At 47.3% G+C, this 25,027-nt stretch overlaps 1 protein-coding gene across 1 annotated transcript in view; it reads right to left on the bottom strand.

Annotated features, from left to right (window-relative positions):
• Positions 1-25,027, bottom strand: part of CHRD (chordin) — a 57,354-nt gene that overhangs the window by 10,583 nt on the left and 21,744 nt on the right. Inside the window, exons 7-19 of the mRNA XM_087933570.1 lie at positions 23,060-23,156; positions 22,254-22,395; positions 21,279-21,419; positions 20,153-20,235; positions 19,903-20,050; positions 17,743-17,849; positions 14,938-15,054; positions 14,580-14,736; positions 12,221-12,465; positions 10,675-10,788; positions 3,847-4,053; positions 2,944-3,037; positions 325-375 (exon numbers count right to left, since the gene is read on the bottom strand). Coding sequence (XP_087789696.1) covers positions 325-375; positions 2,944-3,037; positions 3,847-4,053; positions 10,675-10,788; positions 12,221-12,465; positions 14,580-14,736; positions 14,938-15,054; positions 17,743-17,849; positions 19,903-20,050; positions 20,153-20,235; positions 21,279-21,419; positions 22,254-22,395; positions 23,060-23,156 — 1,703 coding nt within the window. The remainder of the gene's footprint in view (positions 1-324; positions 376-2,943; positions 3,038-3,846; positions 4,054-10,674; positions 10,789-12,220; positions 12,466-14,579; positions 14,737-14,937; positions 15,055-17,742; positions 17,850-19,902; positions 20,051-20,152; positions 20,236-21,278; positions 21,420-22,253; positions 22,396-23,059; positions 23,157-25,027) is intronic.

Raw genomic sequence — 25,027 nt, 5'->3', positions numbered from 1 at the left:
GAATTTCCCAGCCAGCCATGAAGTCCACAAGTCTTAGAGTTGCCAATTTTGGAGGCCTCTCCACTAGACCCATCAGCCTTGACAAACATAACCTTCTCTTTAATACAAACTGGAATAATTATTTCACTTGAATTTAGCTCTGATGACAACGTGACCCTGAGCAATAATTAAAGGCCCCTCTCCCATGCGACCCAGGGGCTTTAGGGTACACGTACAAAATCGCTTTGCAACTTTGGGGGCCAGAGCAACTGCTAAAAAGAGAGAATTTGCTGTTCGTTCTACCAGAAGGTCCGTAATGCTCAGCCAGCCCACTCTTGCTTTTACCTTCGCTGCCGTCTCGAATTTTCTCTGCTCTTTTCTGTTCTTCATTTTCTTCTGTTCGGGAAGAGAGGAGGTACAGACACATCAGGGGCGGAAGGGGAAGAAAACCAGGCTCAGCTGTGATTGGGACAGCTACACTCCCCTACAGCAGGAGGGGGGGGCTTCCTTCTTCCCAGGCCTTCCTTGGGCAGCTTGGCCCAAACTGCCCCTTGTCAGTGGGGCAGTGCCCTCCAAGCTACGTCCAGAACCATCTTCTACCCAACTAGCTCTGCCTGACCTGCATGGGGCTTAAGGTGTGGGGAAGACAGAAATCTCTGGCTTGAAAGGGCAGGTGTCCGTTTTCTAGCTGGAAGGATGTCCGTGATGCAATGTGCCTGCAGATATTTCCCTGGGTCTCTCTAGGCTCTGTCAACCACCTACCTGACTCCTCTGCTCTCTTCCCCTCCCCTCCCCTCCTCCTCCCTGCCTACCATCCATCCATCCATCCAATTCCTCACTCACTCATCTCCCTTCCTTTCATCTACTCACCCATCCATCTCCTTCCTTCTTCCTTCCCTCCCTTTCCTTTTCCTTTCTTTCCTTCCTTCGTCACACTTCCTTTCTCTCTCTCCCTCCTTCCTTCCTCTCATCCTCCCTCCCTTCCTCTCTCCCTTCCCCTCCCCTTCCTTCCTTCTCTCCCTCCCTTCCTCCCTCCCTTCCTCTCTCCCTCCCTTCCTTCCTCTCTCCCTTCCCCCTTCCTTCCTCCCCCTTCCTTCCTCTCCCTTCCTTCCTCTCTCCCTTCCTTCCCTTCCTTTCTCCTCTCCCTCCCCTTCCTTCCTCCCTTCCTCTCCCTTCCCTTCCTCTCTCCCTTCCTTCCTCTCTCCCTCCCTTCCTCTCCCTTCCTTCCTTCCTCTCTCCCTTCCCCTTCCTTCCTCCCCTTCCTTCCCTCCCCCTTCCTTCCTCTCCTCCCTTCTCTCTCCCTTCCCCTCCTCTCCTTCCTTCCTCTCTTCCCTTCCTCTCCCTTCCTCCCTCCCTCCCTTACTTCCTCTCACCCTTTCTTCGTCCCTCCCATCCTCTCTCCCTTCCTTCCTTCCTTCCTATCAGAGGTGGGTATTCAGCAGGTTGTGACCAGTTCTAAAGAACCGGTAGCGGATATTTTGAGTAGTTCGGAGAACCGCCAAATCCCACCTCTGACTGGAGATGTTGCAGTATCCTTTCCCTGCCACGTCCACCAAGCCACGCCCACAGAACCGGTAGTTAAAAAAAAATTGAATCCCACTACTGCCTCCCACCCTCCCACCTTCCCTCCCTCTCCTTCATTCCTCCCTCTTTCCTTCCCTCCTTCCTTTCCCTCTATAACTATCTATATCTATCTATATCCCTCTATAACTATCTATATATCTAGTTATATCTCTATAACTATGTCCCTCCCTCTCTAGACAGGGAAGCAGCCATGGCTCAAATCACAGCCCCAACCTCTGCATCACCTCTATTTTAGGTTTCAAGTATTGAACATATGTTGCTAGAAGGTTTAAAAAAAACAAAAGGGGGTGAGTTGCTTTGTCTGGAAATGTTCCTGCTCACCCGCCCCAAGTGAACAAGAAGAGCCGGGAGCATTCTGATCCGTTAGTGCATTCCTAATTCCTAGGCAATATTTTGCAGCAGCTCCTTCTGGCTGTTCTTAAATTCCCAGATGGGATTATTTGCCCCCTTTGAAAGTTCATCCCCATGGAATTGGCTCCCCTGTTAGTCTGCATCCCTCTGACTGTCCTCAAGAGCAAACAGGTAGTCCTCGACTTGGACGGCTGTAACGGAGCCCAGCAATTCTGTTGCTGAGCAAGACAGGGGTGCCATGAATCTGAGAAGCTTTCCTGCCACTGTTGTTAAGTGGACCACTGCTGTTGTGTTAAAAATTAGTGACCCGGTTGTGAAGTGAATCTTGGCTTCCCCCATTGGCTTTGCTTGTCAGAAGGTCCCCAAAAGGAGATCACAGGACTCTGCCACCATCATGAGTCAGCTGTCAAGCATCCGAATGTAAATCAATGGGACCGTGGAAGATGCTGCAATGGTCGTATGTGTGAAAAAAATGGTCACATGTTACTTTTTTCAGCGCTGTTGTAACTTTGAATGGTCCCTAAATATTCAAGGTATGATAAAGATCTTAAAACAGAAGGTTTCTATGATAAATTGACTGATTTAGAGAAGATTTTGACAGGTACTGATGAAAAGGTAATTAAAAAACTGTATGGATATCCATTAGAAATTAAACTAGAAGAAGTTAAAGAAACTATGATTGCTTGGGGGAAGAATTTTGGATATGGGATTGATTTAGAGAAATGGCAAAAATTGTGGTCTCAAAATTATAAAATGACAATGTCAACAGCTTATAAAGAAAACTTGTATAAGATGTTTTACAGGTGGCATTTCCCCCCCGACAAGAACAGCAAGAATGTTCAAGAACAAATCTGAAATATGTTGGAAATGTCATCAGATACCTGGCTCATATTACCATATGTGGTGAGAAAAATTAAAAAAAAAAAGGAATGGTCCCTAAATGAACTGTTGTAAGCCGAGGACTGCCTGTATCTGACAAGAGAGCCCAGCATCCCATCTGCAGGCTTAATCCTGCCCTGCCCACGTTACCTTGACACACAGGGCAGCACTGATTACTTTGATGGACTGGCTGGGAGCAGTTGAGTGGCTGGCACAACACCGGATCACAGATCACCGTCCGCTTCTGAGGAACCCGGAAGGAGAAAGAAGAAAGAAGGGGATGAATTAGGGCAGGTAAAGGAAGGGGAAGAATTGTATTCTCACTTGGGCTGAGTTTGCTTGCAAAATGACAGAATCAACACAGCTGGGAGTAGAGGTGGTATTCAGCAGGTTCTGACAGGTTCTAGAGAACCAATAGCGGAAATTTTGAGTAGTTCGGAGAACCGGCAAATCCCACCTCTGACTGCGCCCTCCCCCATCTATTCTCTGCCTCCCGTTGAGTCCCAGATGATTGGCTGGGTCTTCTTTGGTTGCCCTGCAACATTCCTTTTCTTTTGACCCCTGAGAAACAGCTAAGCCGTCTTTTCGAGGGGTGTCCTAATTTCCCCTCCCCCGCACGCCTCGCCTGACCCCCGGCCTACTTCTTTTGTGGCCAAAAAGAGCGAGCTTCCCCTGGGCCGCTGCTTTCGTGGCCCAAAAGAGTGAGCTCACCGCTTGGCAACCACTGCTCCAGATACTCCTCTCCAGGTGCAGGGTAACATGTCCTTGACTTTCTGAGAAAGGAATGTTGTTGAGTCTAATTTCCCACCTCTCTACTAAATTCCCCCTCCCAAATTCCCAGGCACTAAATGTGGTAGCCTTGACGCTTCCAAGTAAAATATGGCTGACATCTGATTTATTGTGCAAAATTACAAACCAACAACAACAGCAGCAACAACAAACTCCTATATCAGCATAGATGGGAACCCAAACATAAAATTACCTTCTTTCTAACTGGATGCTTCAATTCTTCCAGAAAACAACAATTGCTTTTTCCACTGTCTGCCCACCTACCTGACAGATGCATATAGAACATTTCTTGTCGTAGTTCGGAGCCCAGCGGGAGCCATGCGGCTGGTGTTGACCTTCAAAAAAGCAGGTGTTGGGGTCTTTCTTCCACTCTTTTGGGTCCCTGGGCCTTGGTACTCCAGCAGGTTCCTCCTCTGGGTTCTCAGAGGCCATCCGGAGGACCCCTGCCCTGCATTGGTTGGGAATGTGAACCTGGAAGGACAGTGGTGATTGAACAAGTGAGCAACTGGACAAGAGTAGGCCCATCTAGGAACCGAAAGAAAGAGAAATCAAGCTTAACACATCCGACTGATGAGACTTCCCATTACAGGGTAGGCTTCAAGAATTTTAGTAGCTGGTTCTCTACCCGGTTGCTGGGTGGGTGTGGCCATGGTAGGCGTGGCCTAGTCAGCCTCCTGCACCATGGCAAGGGGGGTGTTTTTGCTCTCCCTGGGCTCCGGAGGCTTTCCTCGAGCCTCCGGGAGGGCAAAAATGGCCTCCCTGGGCTCCGGAGGCTCTTTGGAAGCTGGAAACAGGCCTGTTTCCCAGCCTTCCTGAGCCTCCACACAGGCCCTGTGCTTACCTGCATCCAAAAGGGCCACATGGGGACTTCTGGGAGGGGAGGGGAGAGGTAGGGAGGTGTTTTTGCTCTCCCCGGGCTCTGGAGGCTTTCCTTGAGCCTCCGGGAGGGCGAAAACAGCCTTCCCAGAGTCCGGAGGCCCTCTGGAAGCTGAAAACAGGCCCATTTCTGGCCTTCTGGAGCCTCTGGGAGGCCCATTTTTCGCCCACCCTGAGCCTCCACGCAGGCCCTGCAACTTACCCGGCATCCAAAACGAGCCACGTGGAGACTCCTGGGAAGGGCGAGGTGGGGTGGGTGGGGCCAACCAGGGTTGGAGTTTGCCGGTTCACCGGAACCGGCCATAGAACTAGCTACAGGTTTGCCCAAACCGGGGACCAAACTGGTAAAAGCCCACCCCTGCTTGCCATCCAATCTACCTGAAAGACAACTGGCTCTAAAAATCTAAAGCGGTGTTTTCAAACTTGGCAATGTGAAGATGAATGGACTTGCAACTCCCGGGATTCCCCAGTCAGGAGAATCTGAAAAGTTGCCAAGGTTGAGACACGCTGAATTAAATAAATAGCAGAGATGCCCCCGTGCCTATGTGATAAGTATCATGGCCTCCATCCTTGGGTCTTCACCCACTCAAGTTGAACAGGAAGGCCGAGAGGCCTGTGGAAGAGATGGACTGAAGCGGGAAGAATTGTGTTAATTCAAGCCTGTCCCGTTCCAATAATGGCAGCCAATTGGGTGCAGGGGTTCAGTCGAAGGTTCAAAACAGACCGATAGGTTGTCGGCTAAAAGAAAGCAAGGTCATGAAAACACACAAAACTTGAAAGAAAACCAGGAAGCCTGTAATTGTGGGGTCTGTCTGGCAAGAACAAAGAATGCTTATTCACAGGGAACATGCACACGTGTTAAAGCTTATAACAATTCTGGGTGATTAAGAAGCTGATAAAAGTAACAAAGAATTAGGTATCTTGCATAGCTCAGCTAGAAGTCAGGAAGAGAGGTGGCCTGGAGCAAATAGAACGTGTATTAGATCAGGGGTCTCCAACCTGGGCAATTTTAAGCCTTGGCGGACTTCAACTCCCAGAATTCCCCAGCCATTCTGGGAGTTGAATTCAGCCATTCTGGGAGTTGAAGTCTGCCAAGGCTTAAAGTTGCCAAGCTTGGAGACATTAGCCAAGGTTTAGGAATAGGGATGGCTAGAGACCAATAGAAAAACTGTTTATTAGAGGATATTTCTTATATACCCTGCCTGATCCCTTCATCTGCTTTAGGGAAAAATGTATGAAGCTTTCTTTCTTCTATTGTTCGGAGCCCTTGGCATTTTGGCCAGGAGCCATTTTCTTGGAGCGCTTCAATAAAAGGAAACAAAACCGGCACTTTGTGTCTGATGTCCTTCATTGACCTCAGACCCAGGGCTGGGATTCAAAAATTTTAGCAATGGGTTCTCTGCCTGGTGGCTGGGTGGGCCTGGCCATGGTGGGCGTGGCCTAGTCGGCCTCCTGCACCACAGCAGGGAGGGCATTTTTGCCCTCCCCGGGCTCAGAAGGCTTTCCTCGAGCCTCCAGGAGGGCAAAAATGGCCTCCCTGGGCTCCGGAGGCCCGTTTTTCATCCTCCCTGAGCCTCCACACGGGCCCTGTGCTTACCTGCATCCAAAAGGGCCACATGGGGACTCCTGGGAGGGGAGGGGAAGGGAGGGGTGGGCGGGGCCAGCCAGGAGTGGGATTTGTCAGTTCTCCAAACTGTGCAGAATCTTAGCTAGGGGTTCTCCCGAACCCCTGCGAACCCCAAGCGCCCACCCCTGCTCAGACCTGAACTGGGGGCAACACAGGAAGTTGTATGTTGAGGACTATCGGTACCCCCCAGGTCAGTGACAGGCCTTTCCGCTGCACTCTTGCACCTGCAAAAGCCAAACACTGGAATTTGAGCTTCCAGTTTCTCCTTTTCAACTCAAAGCTCCTTCGTGCATTTGTGGTTGGGAAGACAACGTTGGAAAGAGAGGTTTGTGAAAGTCACCTGCTTGGAGGGACAGGCAAGGGATATTATCCAGCAAATAGATTAATAAATCATTTTCCTGCAGAACTGCCAGCAAGAAAGACTTAGTTCCTTTCAATCTTCGCAACCACTCGGCAACCACTGAAGAGAAAACACGTCCTGGCACTGTGATCGGATGCCAAGCGGATTCTGCCGCCTTCCAGCCAAACAGGGTTTCTGGGAAGCTGCTGGCAATGTTGGCCTTGAGCCCAGATAAGGTGCATGGCAGGCAAAAGTCTGCCTTTGCAAACATCCCAGCCATGGAGAGACTCTGTTTGGGTAGCAGGAGGAGGAGGAAGAAGAGGTGGAAGAGGGAGGAGGAAGAGAAGAAAAGGAGGAAGAGGAGGAGGAGGAGGAGGAGGTGGAGAAGGAAGAGGGGAAGGAAGGGCAGCCAAAAAATGATTTGCCTTTTGGTCAAATATCGTGACAATATTTTCTGCCTCACATCTTCCACACTAGGTTCACATTAAGTTCTTGATCAGTTTAGCATCAGTATCCCCTTCCATCAAGGACCCCGGACATGGCAGGTGAAGGAGAGGCAGAAAAAAGTAAACTAGGAGTAGCTACAAGGGATTAGCATTCCCTTGCAGCCAGTCCTAGGAGTAGTTTACTCCAACTAGTCTACTCCAACTAGTTCTATGCCAAGGAGGAATCCCTGGATTCTCAGCATCTCTATATCAAAGCCAGAAGCTTAAGTGGGAGCAGAGTTACCTTCCGAGTAACATGCTTGCAAAAATATCCCCCCAAATGGGAACAGAAACCTAAGTGGCATAGTTGGTTAGAAGGTAGTATTGAGGGCTAACTCACTGCTCACTGCCAGGAGTTTGATCCTGACCGGCTCAAGGTTGACTCAGCCTTCCATCCTTCCGAGGTCGGTAAAACGAGGACCCAGATTGTTGGGGGCAAATAGGCTGACTCTGTACAACCCCTCAGAGAGGGCTGTAAAAGCACTGTGAAGTCTAAATCCTAGTGCTATTGCTAATTTCATTTCATGGAAAGCGAACTCAAATTCTGCTGGCCAACGTGAAGCCAGCCAGGCTGTTTTTCCTGGCCATAGCATGAAAATGGCCTGCTTGTCATCTTTTTCTGATGCTGATGTGGAATGACTGCCCAGTTTCACTCCAAGAATTGGCATTTCCGGGTGTTTTGACATCCAAATATTAATCAGGCCCATGCCGGGTTAACTTCCAAGCCCAGACAGGGTGAGCCGAATGCTGCCATGGCGTTTTCACAGAATTAAAATGAAATAGAATTAATATTATGACTCTTTAGTAGTGCATAGATTCACTGCCCCTAAGCAAATAGCTTTGCTGACTGGGGAATTCTGGGTGTTGAAGTCCGTACTTCTTGAAGTGGATGAATTTGAGAAACAGCGCTCTAGTTATTTTTCCTCTTCTAGTATGTAGACAGTCAGCTAACCCCTATTTCTGAACTTTAAACAAACAACTTATTTGGAGCATGTGAGGGATGGAAGCAAATTTTTGAAAAAACAAGATACAAAGATACGTATTATCGATTACGGCAATTCCTCTTATTTTTCTAGCTAAGAAAGGACAGGCTGCTCTACTCGTCCTACCCCCCTGCAAACTTTCTATGTCATTCACTGTTATGCAAACATCCATCTTCATCAAGGCAGCATTTCTCATTGTTTCATTTCCATGCCAAGAAAAGCTTCACGCGCGGAATTTCCATCTGTCTAGGGAGCAAGCAAATGCTTCTCCTTGCAGCGATTAGGAACGCAAACAATGTGGAGTTTAAGATTTTGGCACATAGCTTTCCTTGGCATCTTGCCACGCTTCTAAACGTTCCCTTCTAGCTGAGAAAAAGGGTAATTTTTGAAATCCTCTCCCTGCGCGTGACTTCAATTCTTGTCAGTTTAGAGGGGCTTTTCCACCTGATTTTTCAAACTGTGCCCACATCGCTTCCTTGAAAGGAAGAAGTTTGTGAATCTATCCTGGCACAGATTTATTCAAAAACTCAGCTCTACCTTCCGTTTTCTTTTTGCATTCTAGTTTCAACATTTAGATTAGAAAAGCCCCCAACCCCCACCTCACCCCCAGCCAAAAAAAAAGCCAATGTAATCCTTGGTTGCATTAACCGAGGGATAGAATCAAGATCACATGAACAGACATGAACACCGGGCCCTATCCAACAAAATGAAATTCAATGTAGAGAAAAGTAAGTTTTTACATTTAGGCAAGAAATATCACATGTACAGGAACAGATTAGGCGAAACCTGGCTCAATAGCAGTTACTGTGAGAGTCCTGTGAGGTCTTGGAACCCTAGTAGACAATCACTTAAATATGAGCTAGCAGTGTGCGGCAGTTGTCAAAAAAGCCAACACAATCCTTGGTTGCATTAAGAGAGGGATAAACTCAAGATCACGTGAAGTGTTCGCTACTTTACATTATGATTTTTTTTTACTGTTTCCTAGTAGGATTTGATTGCTTATTGTACCCTATGACTATTATTAAGTGTTATTTATACCTTATGATTCTTGATGAATGCATCTTTGGTTTTATTTACACTGAGAGCAAATGCACTAAGACAAATTCCTTGTGTGTCTAATCACTTGGCCAATAAATTATTCTATTCTATTCTATTCTATTCTATTCTACTCTACCCTACCCTACCCTACCCTACCCTACCCTACCCTACCCTACCCTACCCTACCCTACCCTACCCTACCCTACCCTACCCTATTCTATTCTATTCTATTCTATTCTATTCTATTCTTTATAACACCTTGGTAAGACCACTCTTGGAATACTGCATCCAGTTTTGGTCTGGAATGGGACAACTCACTGCAGCCAACTTGCTGTGGCCAACACAACATGGCCAACTCACCGAGGGACAATTTAACAATTCAATTTAATTATTTAAAATAAATAAAAAAATATTTTTGCCTCCAGAAGTTGTGGCTGCTCCATCACTGGATGTCAGGATTCTGGCAGTTACCCCCATTTAAGTCCATGAATCTCAAGCCAAACTTCCAAAACTTCAAAAGGATTTATTGAGAGTTAACATGTCTGTCACTACCTGAGTGTAGCCGACTTTTGAGACACATCATTCCTTGTCACCCTTGACCCTGGTTTTCCCTCCACCCCCTGGGTGTATCGTAATTCATATTCTCCAATGGGACACATCCATAGCCAAGAGTCATCCATCATACTCTCCGGGTAGAATTTTGTGCGGTAGAAACTTCAGTCACCTAGTTACTTTCTTTGAAAACATTGATGGAATGCAGTTTCGGTTTTGCAAGCTACCGCATTGCTCCCTCCTCCCTTTCTGTTGGCAACTCTAACAAGACCATAGAAATATTTTATGAGTTGACACTGGAGGTGCTACAGTAAGTCTTCCACTGCTTAGCCTGAATCTCCTTCCCTATAATTCAGGGGTGTCAAACTCAAGGCCCATGGGCTGCATCTGGTCCACGGGGTGCTTAGATCTGACCTGCTGGACCACCCTGGAATTAGCGATGGTGCTTCTTCTAGTGAAAATGGAGCTCAGGAGGGCTGCATGCACCCCAGCCCCCAGCTCCATTTCCACTGTCAGAGGGCTGCAGGAGGCAGTGACAGCTGAAAATGGGACTTTGAGCTGGCCACGCCCCCTGGCCACGCCCCCTGGCCACGCCAAAGTCAAACATAACCCTGATGCTGCCCTCAATGAAAATGAGTTTGACACCCCTGCTATATATAATTAATGATTCATTAATTCTGGTCCCGCTCTTTGAGGCAGCAGAAGGTAAATCTCCTGCATGACGACCCTTCAAATATTTGGACACTACTTCTATATTTCTTCTCAACCCCCCCACCTGTAGTTTAAAATCAACACCTGGAAATCGCCAATGATTATTTTCTAATTGGTGCATCGCTGCAGGGAGGAAGGGGGTTTTCTTTGACCTGAAACCATCCCTCCCTAATCCCAGGTGTTTTTGGGGACCATCTATGGTTACAACCTAAGAAGAAGAAGGGGGGTGGGGAGAAATCACTCTTCACATGCTCAAACGGCATCCAGGGAGCCATGAGAAGCCTGGTTGGGAAATCAGAGTCTTTTAGAGCAGAGGGTCTCCAACCTTGGCAACTTTACGACGTGTGGACTTCAACTCTTAGAATTTCCTCAGCCGGCATATGCATATGCCGGCTGAGGAATTCTGGGAGTTGAAGTCCACACATCGTAAAGTTGCCAAGGTTGGAGAAACCTGTTTTAGAGCTAAAATAGCAGACGTACCTTCCCTCGGATCTCTCCTTGGGGGTTCGCTTTGGTGCTGACTTGCAGGAAGGCTGTGCCTTGAGCTAAGTGCCGAAGCAGCTCTGCGTCCAGGTCCTTCACTACTCCCTGGGCCTAAGAAGGAAAGACAAGTACCTCAACAGAGTTCCAGGACAGGATGCAGCGAATTCTCAACTTACAACCCGGAATACTGCATCCAGTTTTGGTCGCCACACTATAAAAAAAAGAGGTTGAGACTCTAGGAAAAAGTGCAGAGAAGAGCAACCAGGATGATGAGGGGACTGGAGGCTAAAACATATGAAGAATATGTTACAGGAACTAGGCCTGGCTAGTCCAGTGAAGAGAAGGACCAGGGGAGACAGGATAGCAGTCTTCCAATATTTGAGGGGCTGCCACAGAGAGGAGGAAGTGGGTCAAGCTATTTTCCAAGGTACCTGAAGGCCAGACAAGAAATAATGGATGGCAGCAAACAGACCAATAAAACCCCTTCCTATTTCCCTCGTAGCAACAACCTTGTGAGGTGGGCTGGGCTAAGAGAGAGGGGGAATAATAGGAATAATTTATTCTGAGTCTATGCGGCCATTCCCCAGAGTGGGTGTTCAGTGAACCTCTGGCAAAAGACACAGCAAGCTTAATTTCCAAACGCAGGAAAAAATGGAACAAGCTCAGGCAAATTGTTCATAGGTTCCATGCTGGCCTTACCCGTTCTTTCCTTGGGCTGCCTACCGAGAAGGAGCTCTCTGAAAAAAATTAAGCTGGCACAACGTTAAACTGAGAGCAGATAATTAGATGCATTGTGTTGGAGAGAGGGAGGGACAGAGAGAAAGAGATAATGAAATAGAGAAATAGATAGATAGATAGATAGATAGATAGATAGATAGATAGATAGATAGATAGATATGGAGGAAGGGAGGGAGACAGGGACTGAGAGACAGAGAGATAGAAAGATAACGAGAGAGATAAATAGATGGATAGATAGATGATAGATGGATGGATGGATGGATGGATGGATGGATGGATGGATAGATAGGGAGACAGACAGACAGACAGGGACAGAGAGAGAGAGAGAGATAATGAGAGAGAGAAATAGATGATAGAAAGATAGATAGGGACGGAGGGACGGAGGGACGGACGGACTAAGAGACAGAGATAATGAGAGAGAGAGGGAAGGAGGAAGGGAGGCAGGGACTGAGAGACAGAGGTAGAGATAATGAGATAGAGAAATAGATAGACAGAGAAATAGATAGATAGATAGATAGATAGATAGATAGATAGATAGATAGAGAAGGAGGGACTGAGAGACATAGAGATAGAGAAATAGAAAGCAGACAGGCAGACTGTCAGAGATGGAGGGAGGGACTGAGAGACAAGGAGAGAGAGATAGATAGAAAGATGGATAGATAGATAGATATAGATAGATAGATAGACGCACACAGAAAGAGAGACATGGAGAGATAGAGAAAGAGGGATACATGGATAGACTGATAAACAGACAGACAGCAGGACAACACATTTCCAGCCAAAAGGGGGCCTCTAAACCACTTACCTCCGCGCCATAGAAACTTCTCAGCAGCCTCCTGTGCTCGGGGAGGCTGGTCTCGTGAATCTCTCCCAGTTCGGCAAAACCATGCAGGTGAGCGCTCACGGTGCCATCGTCTGCCCTGCCCAGGCCGGCCACCACGATTTCATAGTGCAGATGGCAGTGACCATCCAAGGACACCCAGGCGTGTCCAGCAGAGCCCGTGTGCACCACAGGGGATACAAATTGGCCGGCCAGAAGTATGGGAAATTCTACAGGACGAAAGACACACCAGTGATCTATTCCCGAGTGCCGGTTTGTGGTCTTATGAACAAGGGAAGGCACCCAACGCTTTGTATTCCACCTCCCGCAATCCTTTAGCCACTTGCCATACTGTCCAGGCCTGACTGCAGCATATCAGAAGCCCTTTACCCATAAAGGAGAATATCAGGGTTGACATGAAGGGTCCTTGGTGCTCTCTGAGCATGCTTGTTTTCTTGCAGACGTTTCATTACCCAACTAGGTAACACCATCAGTGCTAGTAAGGAGTGCTGTTTGCTGTCAAGTTTATGTTCTGGTGGCTTTCTCAACACATAGACAGAATCAACCATAGTTTCAATTGGAAAAATGTGACATTCCTAGACCAGGCCAAGTCCAAAAAAAAAAACCCCCAGGAATTTCTAGAAGCCTGGTGCTCTGACAAATTATTTTATCATATTATTTTGGGAAGCTTCTTCTCCGGTAACATTGAATTGCTAACTAGGGCATACAAAACCTTTGCCAGACCAATCCTTGAATACAGCTCGTCTACCTGCAACCCGCACTGTATATTGGACATTGACACAATTGAGTGGGTTGAGAGATATTTCTCGAGAAAAGTACTCCACTCCTCCACTTACAATAGAATTCCCTAGGCCTCCAGGCTTGAAATTTTGGGCTCGGACAATCTGGAACTGCGCCACCTGCGGTCCAATTTAAGCACAATACACAAAATTGTCTGCTACAATGTCTTGCCTGACAATGACTACTCCAGCTTCAACCACAACAATACACGGGCAAAACAACCAATACGAACTCAAGGTGAACCGCTCCAAACTCGATTGCAGAAAATACGACTTCAGCCACGGAGTGGTCAACACCTGGAACGTCCTACGCGACTCTGTTGTTACAGCCTCAAACTGTCTACGGTGGACCTCGCCCCATTCTTAAGACGTCCTTAAAGGGGGCATGCCGTCCCTGCCTTACTCTCCCCGTTTGTCTGTATTTATTCCCTTTGTCCTCGTTTCTGTTCATACTTGTTATCTTGTACATGTTTGACAAACAAATAAAATAAATACTAAATAAAAATAAAATAGATCAGCCATCAGCAGACACATAGATATCAACAACATCTACAGACTATGCAAAGGAGGCAGTCAACCAGCCCCAAAGAGAAAAATACTACAGCACCCCTCCACCAGTGATCAAAAGCCAGATCAGCATAGATTAACTCCAAGGTTAACTTCAGATAAACAATCAAGTAAGCAATACCCCAGTCCAGAAACTCCCAAAGAGCCCTTAGTAAACAACCCAACCAAAAAAATCCACACCCACACAGACAGGCAAGCCACCAGAATATAAACTGACAACAAGCTGCACTCCCTTACTAGCACTGATGATGTTCCCTAGTTGGGTCATGAAATGTCTGCAAGAAAACAAGCAAGCTCAGAGAGCACCAAGGAAGCCCTTTAAATTAATCTTTGCGGCTTGGAGGCCCGGGGTGGATAAGAGAACTGTGCCGTGTGAGCTGTGGGCTGGTGTGGGCATGCGTGTGCATGCAGCTCTTGCGCAAGTGTCAAGCCAGGCCTCATGCGCGCAGCTCAACTTGCATGAGCAGTGGGCTGGCACGCACCTGTGTGATTGCCCTCCTGCCTGCCACATGGGCAAATTGAGCATCATGTGTACGTTCACACGATCAGCCCAGTCACTTGTGCAGCCCAATTCTGACTAGGCCAAGGCCTAGTAGTGGGCTGCGGCCCAGAGGTTGGGGGCTCCTGTTGTGGACTTTAATAAGACTTGTGGACTTCAACTCCCAGAATTCCTCAGTCAGTATGGCTGGCTGAGGAATTCTGGGAGTTGAAGTCCATAAGTCTTAAAGTTGCCCAGTCTTGTGGACCAGTGGTCCCCATCTTTGTGGCTTGGAGGCCTGAGTCAGGGAGAGAACTGGGCCAGCAAATGGCAGGAGGGGACCCCTGTTGTGGACTTCAACTCCCAGAATTACTCAGTATAATCTGGCTGAGGAATTCTGGGAGTTGAAGGCCACAAGTCTTATTGAAGTTGCCAAGTTTGCCCTCCCCTGCCCCACATTATCTGGCTCAGCAATTTCACACACTTTGTGTACGAGTACCTTCATAACGGGCCAAGTGTCCGTTGTAGAGCATGGAGTTTATCTGTCCACGCAATTCTCCATCCTCAAAGTCCTTGGTGGCGACATTTAAGAAGAGCTCGTTCTGCAGCAGCATGTGAGCATCACGCCCGCTGGCTTGTGTCCAGGAGCCACTGGCCTGAAAATAACAAAGATGGCACGAGAGAGAATCAAATGTACACGGCTTGGGTTGTTATTGTTGTTGTTTTTGTCGAGTGAATTCCAAGAGCGGGCAAAGAGGAACAATGCATTTCACACATTTTCTGACGTTTGCTGCACCAAGCTGGCTGCCTGTCTCCAATCCCCAAGACCACCCACCCTTCTGCCAGCCAACGCTCACCATGCCATCCCTGTAGCTGTGGGTCATGTCATACAAAATGCTGCGTTTATTTCTTCGGCGGGGTTTGGTTTCCAAGGTGACGCCAATCACCTCGCTTCCTGTTCCGGCTACCTGGATCTAGACAGAAGATTGTCCCAAAGGAATGTTCAAAGCCACATTAAACCGAATAACAGAATAAAAGAATGTCAGAAAGAACCGAGAGAATAACACAATCACAGGATAAGAGAGTTGGAAAGGGACCTCGGAGATCTTTTAGTCCAGAGATTTCTGGATTTCTTTGAGGGCCGGATCAGCATCGGACTTCTCTGCTGTGGGCCGGCCAGGTGGGGGGAGACAGGAAGGACATCTCCTGCAGCACCCTGCCAGTCAAAACAGGGTGTGTGTGTGTGTGGGGGGGTCATGTGTGCCCACCTGTACCCTGTTTTCAGCCTGGATGGCCTCCTGCAGCACTTTGCCAGGGGCTCCCACACTCCATTTTGGCTGGCAGAGTGCCACAGGAGGCTATCCAGGCTGAAAACGGGGCATTTGGGGGAGGAGCTGCATGCAACTCCCTCGTGCCCCATTATGGCTGCCAGAGGCACCGTCATGCCCCTGGTGGAGACTGACTCTGAGGGAGAGGAGGAACAGCGACAGGGAGGAGAAGTGTGGCTCTGGAGGTTGGGGAAGAGGCTGGGGAAGGGCAGACAGACGAGGACCCAGGTCCATCCCCTCTCCATCCTAGGGCACGCTGGGAGGAGAGGATAAGGGAGAGACGTGGTCTATTCGGGAGGAGAGGGCCTTGATCCTCTTCATGGGCTGCAGCTGTGACAACAGAATAAGAGGACGGACATGCATACGGGCGAACGCTGGAAACAAAGCATGGAAATATCTCTAGTTTATGGTTCCTCTCTGAGTTTGGCGTCCTTCCCAGTGTGTGTTATCTGTGGACGTCCTCCAGCCCTCATCTTGCATGGTTTATGTTGCTTTTTTCCTTCTTCTTGTAACTGTTTGTGTGGGAGTTTTTTTTCTTCCGTCAAGACTATTCAGAGCTTGGAAGCAAAGTGAAGGAATAAGAGACTCCATCTGTTTTCTGTGACTGTGTTTGTTTTGTATCCCACCCTGGGTCATCACAGGTACTATGGGCCGGTCCTTTGCTATTTCCAGGCAGGTCCCATATGCCAAATTTAAGCAGCCTGCGGGCTGTATGCGGCCCATGGGCCTTGAGTTTGATACTTCTATTCTAGTCTAACCTCCTGCTCAGACAGGAGACCCTGAGCCATTTCATACAAATGGTTGTCCAATCTCTTCTTAAAAACTTCCAGTTGTTGGAGCATTCACAACTTCTGGAGGCAAAATTGTTCCACTGCTTAATTGTTCTCCCTCTCAGGAAATTCCTTCTTAATTCTAGGTTGCTTCTCTCCTTGATAGTTTCCATCCGTTGCTTCATTGACCTTGATATTTCTCGTGTTAATATACTTTTCCCCATCTGTTCACAACAAAACACAAACTTGCCAAAGTTGGCAGCAGCTTTCTTCCCTGCTGTGTCCCGATGACAGCGTCCCCAATTCTAATGGAGTACAGATAGTCTCCAACTTGCAATGGTTTATTTAGTGACTATTCGAAGTTACAAATGCATTGGAAACAGTAACGCATTATATCATTTAATTAATTGATAATTTGCTTATTTTCTTCTATTATTAGTTTTATTTTTTATATATGCTGTTTTTATATTCGTGTAAGCCGCCTTGAGTCTCCATGGGCGAATAGGCAGCAATATAAATTTTCTAAATAAGTAAATAAACCTATCACCCTTTCCTTACACTTACAACCATTGCAGCGTCCCAGGAGGTCACAAGGTCACAAAAGATGATCATATGATCTCGGGACACCGCAACCACCATAAATATGAACCAAGTGTCCACATTTTGATCATGTGACCATAGGGATGCTTGCAATGGTCATACGACTGAAAAACGGCCATAAGTCCTTTTTTTTCAGTGCCGTTATAACTTCAAAGCCACCAAGTGAATGGCTGTAAGTGGAGGATTGCCTGCATGCAGTATAGCATCATCAGGGACTTCCAACAAGGTGTTTAGGAGCTGTACACAATTGTGAGGCCAAAATTGTGCTCTCCTGCTACGATCTCAAGTGCAAGCTATGAGCCATGCCAGCAAAAGTTGCCTCCTAGTGTTGCGGCTCGACAGTGGCTAGCGGAGCTGGCAGCAGTGTCAGACAGTGAAGAGGTTGGGGAGGAACCTGGGCCAGACCTGGAGGCTGAGAAAGGCTCGGGCGAGGGCTCTGCGTCAGAGGCAGAGATGGGGCCGGGGCAAAGGCTGGCAGTTATCAGCTGCCTTCAGAGTCAGATAGCAGTGAGGCAGGGGAGCAGCTGGAGCCGGTTCCCAGCCTGCGCATGCACAGAGCTGCCAAAGGGAAGGAACAATTAAGAACTCAGGGTCAATGTGGGAGTAAGGCCACAGGTGAATTGTGAATGACCCCTCCCATAGGGATTAAAAGAGGAGCAAAAGGGGAGGGGGCTTTTGCAGGAAACAATTCCGTTCGTTGCAGCATTGTGAAGATCTGTTTGTGCATCTCAGGGACTCTGTGCCTGAGTCCTTCCTTGTCAGCACTGCGTTTGAACATATTTACTTGGCAGCACTCCAGGCTAGATAAGGTCTGTGCTTGTAATTAGACCCTTGAAAGACTGTTTGCCAGGCCTTTGGCTGAAGGTGAATGCAAGAAATTCACCTTCATTTAATAAAAGGAGTTTTGCGGGGACAAAAAGTCTGCTTAGTTCTTTTTGGGGGAAGCCTAGATCAGAACACCTACCTGGTATTCCCATGTCCCATTTTCATGTAGCACAACCTTGGCAGAGCCCACTGCCCCTGTGTGAGTGGGTATCAAGGCATTGGCTCCACAAAGCACACTCTGTATGGCTGGAAGAGAAAGAGGGAGAGAAAGAAAGAGGGGTGGGGAGAGAGAAGTGATGTTTTTTAGGATGACACAACATCGTTAGGTGGAGCATGCTGATTGGGGAATTCTGGGAGTTGAAGTCCACATATCTTACAATTATGTGTAGAGTAGTTACAACCCAGATTTGAAATTCCGACAGAGGGAGGATTCTCGTGGTTATGTGACTGGTTAGTCCTTGACTTACGACCATAATGGAGCCCAAAATTTCTGACATGAAGTGAGACCATGGTTAAGTAAAGTTTGCCCCACATTATGACACTTTCTTTGCCATAGTTATGATTTTGATGTCAGGGTCTTGACAATTGCCCTAATTAAATCAAGGGCTTCGAGCCAAGCTTTAAAAGAATTCAAAAGATTTATTAGGAGCAACGTGTCCGGCACTAACCCCTATGAAGCCAATTCTTGAGACACGTAATTTACTATCATTACTATCACCTACGACCCTATTTCCCCCCCCAACCCTCTGAGTTTGTCATATATCAGTTTCTCCAACGAAACACGTTCACGGGCTGGGTGTCATTCAATCACGTTCTCCAAAGAAAGATTTTTGCAGGCAGAAGATCCAGTAGCCTAGGCTACAATCTCCGCAAGATAAGCGTGGAATGTGCTTCTGGCCTTCACCTGCCACACTGCTCCCTCAGGCCTTTCCCCTCCCTCTTTATAATGTCAACTTGGAAACAGGCATAGGAATGATTGATGAGTTGACATTTGATCATGTGACCACTGGGTCGTAAGTATGAAAAATGCTCGTTTTTTTTCAGCGCCGTTCTAACGTCAAACGTTTACTAAATAAATGGTTGTAAGCAGGGAAGGGATTCAAAAATCCCAGCAACCAGTTCGCTGCCCGGTTGCTGGGTGGCCGTGGCCATGGCGGGTGGAGCCTATAGGAACTTCCAGTTTTCGGTTTCCGGTGGGCTCCAGAGCCCGAGGGAGGCCATTTTCACCCTCCCAAGGGTCCAGAGGCCTCTCCCCAGCCTCTGGATGCCCACCAGAAAGTAGAAACAGGCCCATTCTGCCACTTTTGGTTTTTCCAGGAAGGCCGTTTTTTGCCCGGGCCTTTGGAAGGACGAAAATGGCCTCCTCTGGGCTCTGGAGGCCCTCCAGAAGCCGGAAACAGGCCTGTTTCTGGACTGCCAGAAGGCCTGGTTTTCCCCCTCCCAGAGCCTCCGCACAGACCCTCCACTTACTTCCATCGAAAATGGTTCACATGGAGACTCCTGGGAGGGGTGAGGTGTGGTGGGTGGGGCCAGCCATCAATTGAAATATCAGTTTAGCAAACCAGATGTAACTTTAACATCCAGTTCACCCAAACCGGTCTGAACCAGTAGAGTCCCACCCCTGGTTGTAAGTTGTTGAGGTAATTCCCCATTAGGAGAATGAGCACATACAGGGAGACATATCTGAGAGTAGTGTTTGAATAATACATGTACAGCATACAGATACACTGTACAGTAAATGTAGGTTTTTACTTCCAGAAAGGTTTAAGCAAAGTCCAAAATAAGCAATCCAAAGTCATTCACAAGTTAAATCAGTTTTCATCCAGGGATAATCCAAATATCAAATTCCAGTGTCAAAAACAGTTCAGTATCAGACTTACATCAAATCCAGTAATATCAGTCAATTAGGAAAAATGGAGGAACGGCAATACTTTCCAATAGAAGGAAACAGAGATACTCACTCAGACACACTCTCTTCTGAGACTAAGACCAAACAACCCATGTTTCTGGCTCCATCTTATGGCCGTTTGAGAAACCACACCCAACTACAGTTTTGCATTTTCTTAAAGATACAGTTTTAAAATGTTTATCCTGGTTTATATATTTCTAACCCAAACAGCTGTTAGGTGACTTATATTCCTAAAATAAGTCATGGACGGCCAGTATTTTAAGTTCACGAAACTGATCTCTCTCTTTTTTTTTTCCTGGCTACATCAGTGCCAAAAGCTCAGAAACTCTATGAGGAGAAAAAGGAGCCTGGATGAATAAAGTCCCATTGGACCCCCACACGGTCACTCACTGTCACAGCTTCTCCGGATCGCGATGTGCCCAGCTAACTTGCGACGGGCTCCACCTTCCACCTCTGCAGTCATCCTCAGCTGTCCTTGAGCCAGCCAGCGCATCTCCTGACTCCCCAGTTCCATCAGCACCTCTGCAAAATCGGGGTCCTGGGGAATGACAGCCAAAGCAGGCAAGCAAACAGCAGCAGCTTCATTAAGTGTTCCCCAAGCCTCTCCCCCAAAAAACAGGGTTTTAAAATATCGGCTTACCTGTAAGGTGACGTTAGCCAGAACCTGCCTGAGAACATTGTCCTGGTGTAGGATTTGCACCCTGAGAGGGATCCGATCGGATTCTGCAAGGAAGCGGAGAGACACAATTCATGTCACATGGTTAGTCCTCGACTTACAATCATTCCTTTAAGGACCGTTTGAAATTAGGATCGCGCTGAAAAAAGTTGCAACCGGTCCTTGCACTAATGACCATCGCGGGATGTCCATGGTCACACGATTGCAATCTGGTTGCTTGGCAACCAGCTCACATTTCAGACTGTGGCAGGATCCCAGGGTTAGAACACTTCATCAGTAGAACAACTTGCCTCCAAGTAAGAGGTAAGAAGAGACTGGACAGCCAGTTGTCTGAAATGGTATAGGCCGCAGGGGTCTTCAAACTTGGCAGCTTTAAGACTTGTGGACTTCAACTCCCAGAATTCCTCCTCCAGTCATGTTAGCTCAGGAATTCTGGGAGTTAAAGTCCACAAGTTAATTAAACTTGCCAAGTTTGAAGACCTTTGGTATAGGGCAGTGGTGGTTAACCTTTTTGGGCTCCTGTGCCACGAAGGCAATGCATGCAGTCCCCCCACCCTCTGTGCATGCGCGCGGTCACCCCCGGTGGCCCCTTTCTGGAAATACAGGAAGTGACGAAACTGGCCTGTTTTTCGGCCTCCAAAGGCTGCAGAGGCTTCCCTCGAGCCTCCGGGAAGCCGAAAAAGGCCTCAAACAGGCTGAAAATCAGCTGGGAGGCGTGCGCATGCACAGTGAGGTAAGTTTGGCTGGGGCTCGCGTGCTGGCACAAATGGCTCTGCATGCCATAGGTTCGCCATCATGGGTATAGGGTTTCCTACCTGAGCAAGGGGTTGGACTAGAAGACCTCCAAGGTCCCTTCAAACTTTGTTATTCTATTCTATTCTATTCTATTCTATTCTATTCTATTCTATTCTATTCTATTCTATTCTATTCTTCTATAATTTAATTCACATTTGATCTTCAACCATCTCTTTGTGATATACATCCCATGCAAAACTCTGTCAGCAACCCACTGGACTGGACTGATTTAATCTTAACTAATTGGATGAGAGCGGTTTTTTTTTCATTCATGGCTCGCTGCTTCCCTGCTCACTTTTGTCTGCCGATGCCAGAAAGCCCCTAGTAACCAGGACAAAATGCAGATTGTTCTCAGTGTCGCTCAGGGTGAGCATAGCGATGCCTCCCATGTTCAGGTGAGTTGGGTCCGTGGATGTCAAGATGGCACTGAAAGTCTCTGAAACAACAAAAGAAAATGCGACATTATTTTAAGGGGGTCCGGGGCAAATTCAAATATCTGGAGGTAGTTAGAAACTGGGATTATTACAGCTGCAAGATTGGTTTATGCCCCAAATTGGAAAAATAGAGATATTCCCTCTGAAAGAGAGAGAATAAAGAAAATACTGGTCTGTGCAGAGATGGACAGACTGACGTTAGAACTTAAAAATAAAGGTGAGACAGAATATTGTGACGTTTGGAATAAAATGTACCAATGGTTGGATCTGAGGGAAAGGAGTCGGAATTATAGAAAATATTGACAAAGTGTAGAATTGATATTGGATGATATTTATGTAAATACAATGGAGTATAGAGGATAAAACGGTTGTATAGAAATAGTAAATCATGAGGTTTTATGTTATAAATACAAATGAATATACAGGAGATGTTAATAGTATAAATTTAGCAATGTCTGATAAGTAGAAGCTTATTTGTTCTATGTTATGGTATGTATGGCAAAGACAACGCCAGTCGCAGTAGGTCCAATATTTTAACATTTACTTAATAAAATTTCTAAAATAATGAAAGAAATTCAGATTATAGACACCATCGTTTCTCTTTCTTTCTTTCTTTCTTTCTTTCTTTCTTTCTTTCTTTCTTTCTTTCTTTCTTTCTTTCTTTCTTTCTTTCTTTCTTTCTTTCTCCAAGTAGATTGAGATGATATTCTACATTAAGGGTGCCTTATCTTTTGAAACAGGTTTGTAGACTCTTTGTGTGACATGGAAAGTTAAAAATTTCCCAGATCTTGGAAAAGTTCCCCAGGATAACCCTGGCTGCCTAAACCCTAGATTACCTGCAAAGAGGGCCCGGTGCTTCACGATCTGCCCGTGAACCTCCCCTGCAGGATGAGTCTGGGTGATTAGGGTTATGCGCATCTGGTCCACTTTCAACAACCGGATGGAAGCCTTCTGCAAATTCCGCCACATGCCACAGATCTAGAAAAAAAGAAGAGGCAAGGTGTGTGGATTGAAACCTCATAGCCCCCCGCAAAACCAGGAGCGGGGTTCAGCCGTTTTGGCCCTGTTCAGCCAGACCAGATTTTAAATTTACATCTGGTGGACCGAACCGGTAGTTAAACCGACTAGCTGGCCCCTCCCACACCATCCCTCCCCACTCAGGAGTCTCCATGTAGCCCATTTTGGATGCAGGTAAATGCAGGGACTGTGCAGAGGCTCCGGGAGGGCGAAAAATGGGCTGAACCAGAAGTTTCGGAGGTTCAGAAAAGGTCCTCTGGAGCCTGGGGAAGGCTGTTTTCGCCCTCCCAGAGGCCTGAGGGAAGCCTCCGGACTCTGGGAAAGGCAAAAAAAAAAATGGCTGTCCCAGAAGTTGCAGTAGGCCACGCCCACCACACCCACGCCCACCCAGCAACCAGGCAACCAACCATGCCCTTCCTTGCTACAGTTGTTAATTGACTCATTGCAGTTGTTAAGTGAGTAACCAGGTTGTTAAGTAAATCCGGCTTCCCCACTTACCTTGCTTGTCAGCAGGTTGCAAAGGGGGATCATGTGACCCTGGGACACTGCAACCACCACAAAGGGTTGGCTAGAAGACCTCCAAGGTCCCTTCCAGGGCTATTCTCATTAATTGTGGTGCACTTACCATACCATCTTGGAAGACGGTGCCTTGTTGTATAGGATGTTCAAAAAGGACCGTCCCATCCGGTTCCAAGAAACGGACACGGATCGGTTGGCTCAGCCTAGACAAAAAGCAGAGGATGTCAAACAGAATTTATCACTCCAGGAACAGAAATATTGATTCCCCCCGCCACCCCACCCCGAGTTTCCTGAAACTACTCAACATCAAGAAAGACAGTGGTGGGCTTCAAATAATTTAACAACCGGTTTTCGGCCCGGTTGCTGGGCAGGAATGGCCATGGTGGGCGTGGCCTAGTCGGCCTCCTGCACGATCCTGAGAGCAAAAACGGGCTGTGGAGGGCCCGTTTTCAACCTCCACGGGATCCGGAGGATCTCTGGAGGCGGGAAATAGGCCCGTTTTTGCCCTCCACAACCCTCTGGGAGGCCCGGTTTCCACCTCCCCGAGCTCCATGCACCCGCTACACTTACCTGGGATCCAAAACGGGCCATGTGGAGACCCCTGGGAGGAATGGGGCAGGGTGGGGCAGGGCCAGCATGCTCATCAGAACTACCGGTTCATTGAACAGGACGTAAAATTAACATCCGGTTCACCTGAACTAGTACAAACCGGCTGAAGCCCACCTCTGACGAAAGGACTTCCAGGTGTTGAAGTCACTTTCCCAAAATTGAGATTACAAGTAGTTATGGATTTGGGACACAAGAATGGAGGTGTTAAACCAGTTGATGATGGAACACGCTATGGGTAATCCTTGACTTATGACCACAACAGAGACCCAAATTATGTTGTCAAGGGAGAAAGTTTTTCCGTGAGTTTTGTCCCATTTTATAACTTTTCTTGCCATGTTTGTTAAGCGGAACTCTACACTTCTTCAATGAGCCACACAGTTCTTAAGTGAATTTGGTTTCCCCACAGCTTTTCAGAAGGTCGCAAAAGGGGATCAGGTGACCCCGAGACACTGCAATCGTCATAAATGTGAGACAGTTGTCAAATATCCATGGGGATGCTGCAATTGTCATAAGTCAATTTTTTCCAAGTGCCGTTGTAACTTTGGCCAGTCACTAAATGAACTGTTGTCAGTCAAGCCTGTGGTTTCTTCAGCTAGCCATCTGAACAACAAAAGGTTCCTCCATCAGGTCCCACCAAATCCTGCTAGCATCTCCCTACCAGGTAGTCCTCAACTTACAATGATTCATTTAATGACAGTATTGAAAAGTTAAGCCAGTACAGAGAGAAAAAAGCAGCTTATCAGTGTCCTGAACACAGGTGGTATTCAGCAGGTTCTGACTGGTTCTAGAGAACCGGTAGCGGAAATTTTGAGTAGTTTGGAGAACCGGCAAATACCACCTCTGATTGCCCCCGCCCCCATCTCTTCTCCGCCTCCCTGAGTCCCAGCTGATTGGCTAGGTTTTCTTTGGTTGCCCTGCACAGGAGAACAGACCTGGAAAGCAGGTTAGTGGGGTGGGGAGGGAACGGGGATTTTGCAGTATCCTTCCCCTGCCACGCCCACTAAGCCATGCCCACCAAGCTGCACCACGCCCAGAGAACTGGTAGTAAAACATTTTGAATCCCAACCGTTCTGAGGTCACGTGATTTACCGTTTACCAACTACCCAGCGGCTTCAGATAAGCCAAGCCAATGGGGGAAGCCAGATTTGCTTAACAGCGGGGTAATTTGCTTAAAGACCCTGGGAAAAATGGTCGTAACATTGGGCACGACCCTCACTTAACAACTTTTGGTCCCAACCGCAGTTATGTAAGTCACGCACTGAACTTAATTTTGTAAAGCTTTTATTAAAAGAAAATATTCAGCAGGACACTGAACTTTCACTGGGACGTCCCATCTTGCTTTGAAATAAAAGCAAATTTATCCATACTAGTAAAAAGAAAAGGGTGCGCTTTCAGAGTGGCCCAAGGGCTGCTTAAAAAAAAAAAAAAAATTAAGAACAAACAGCCCTTCCCCACGTTCACCAAA

This window comes from Pseudonaja textilis, chromosome 4 (assembly GCF_049901715.1).
Source record: "Pseudonaja textilis isolate UNSWEBS1 chromosome 4, rPseTex1.2, whole genome shotgun sequence".
In the NCBI taxonomy this organism is placed as follows: Eukaryota; Metazoa; Chordata; class Lepidosauria; order Squamata; family Elapidae; genus Pseudonaja; species Pseudonaja textilis.
The sequence above is the reverse complement of the archived record's forward strand: the minus strand, read 5'-3'. Positions and strand labels throughout refer to the sequence as shown.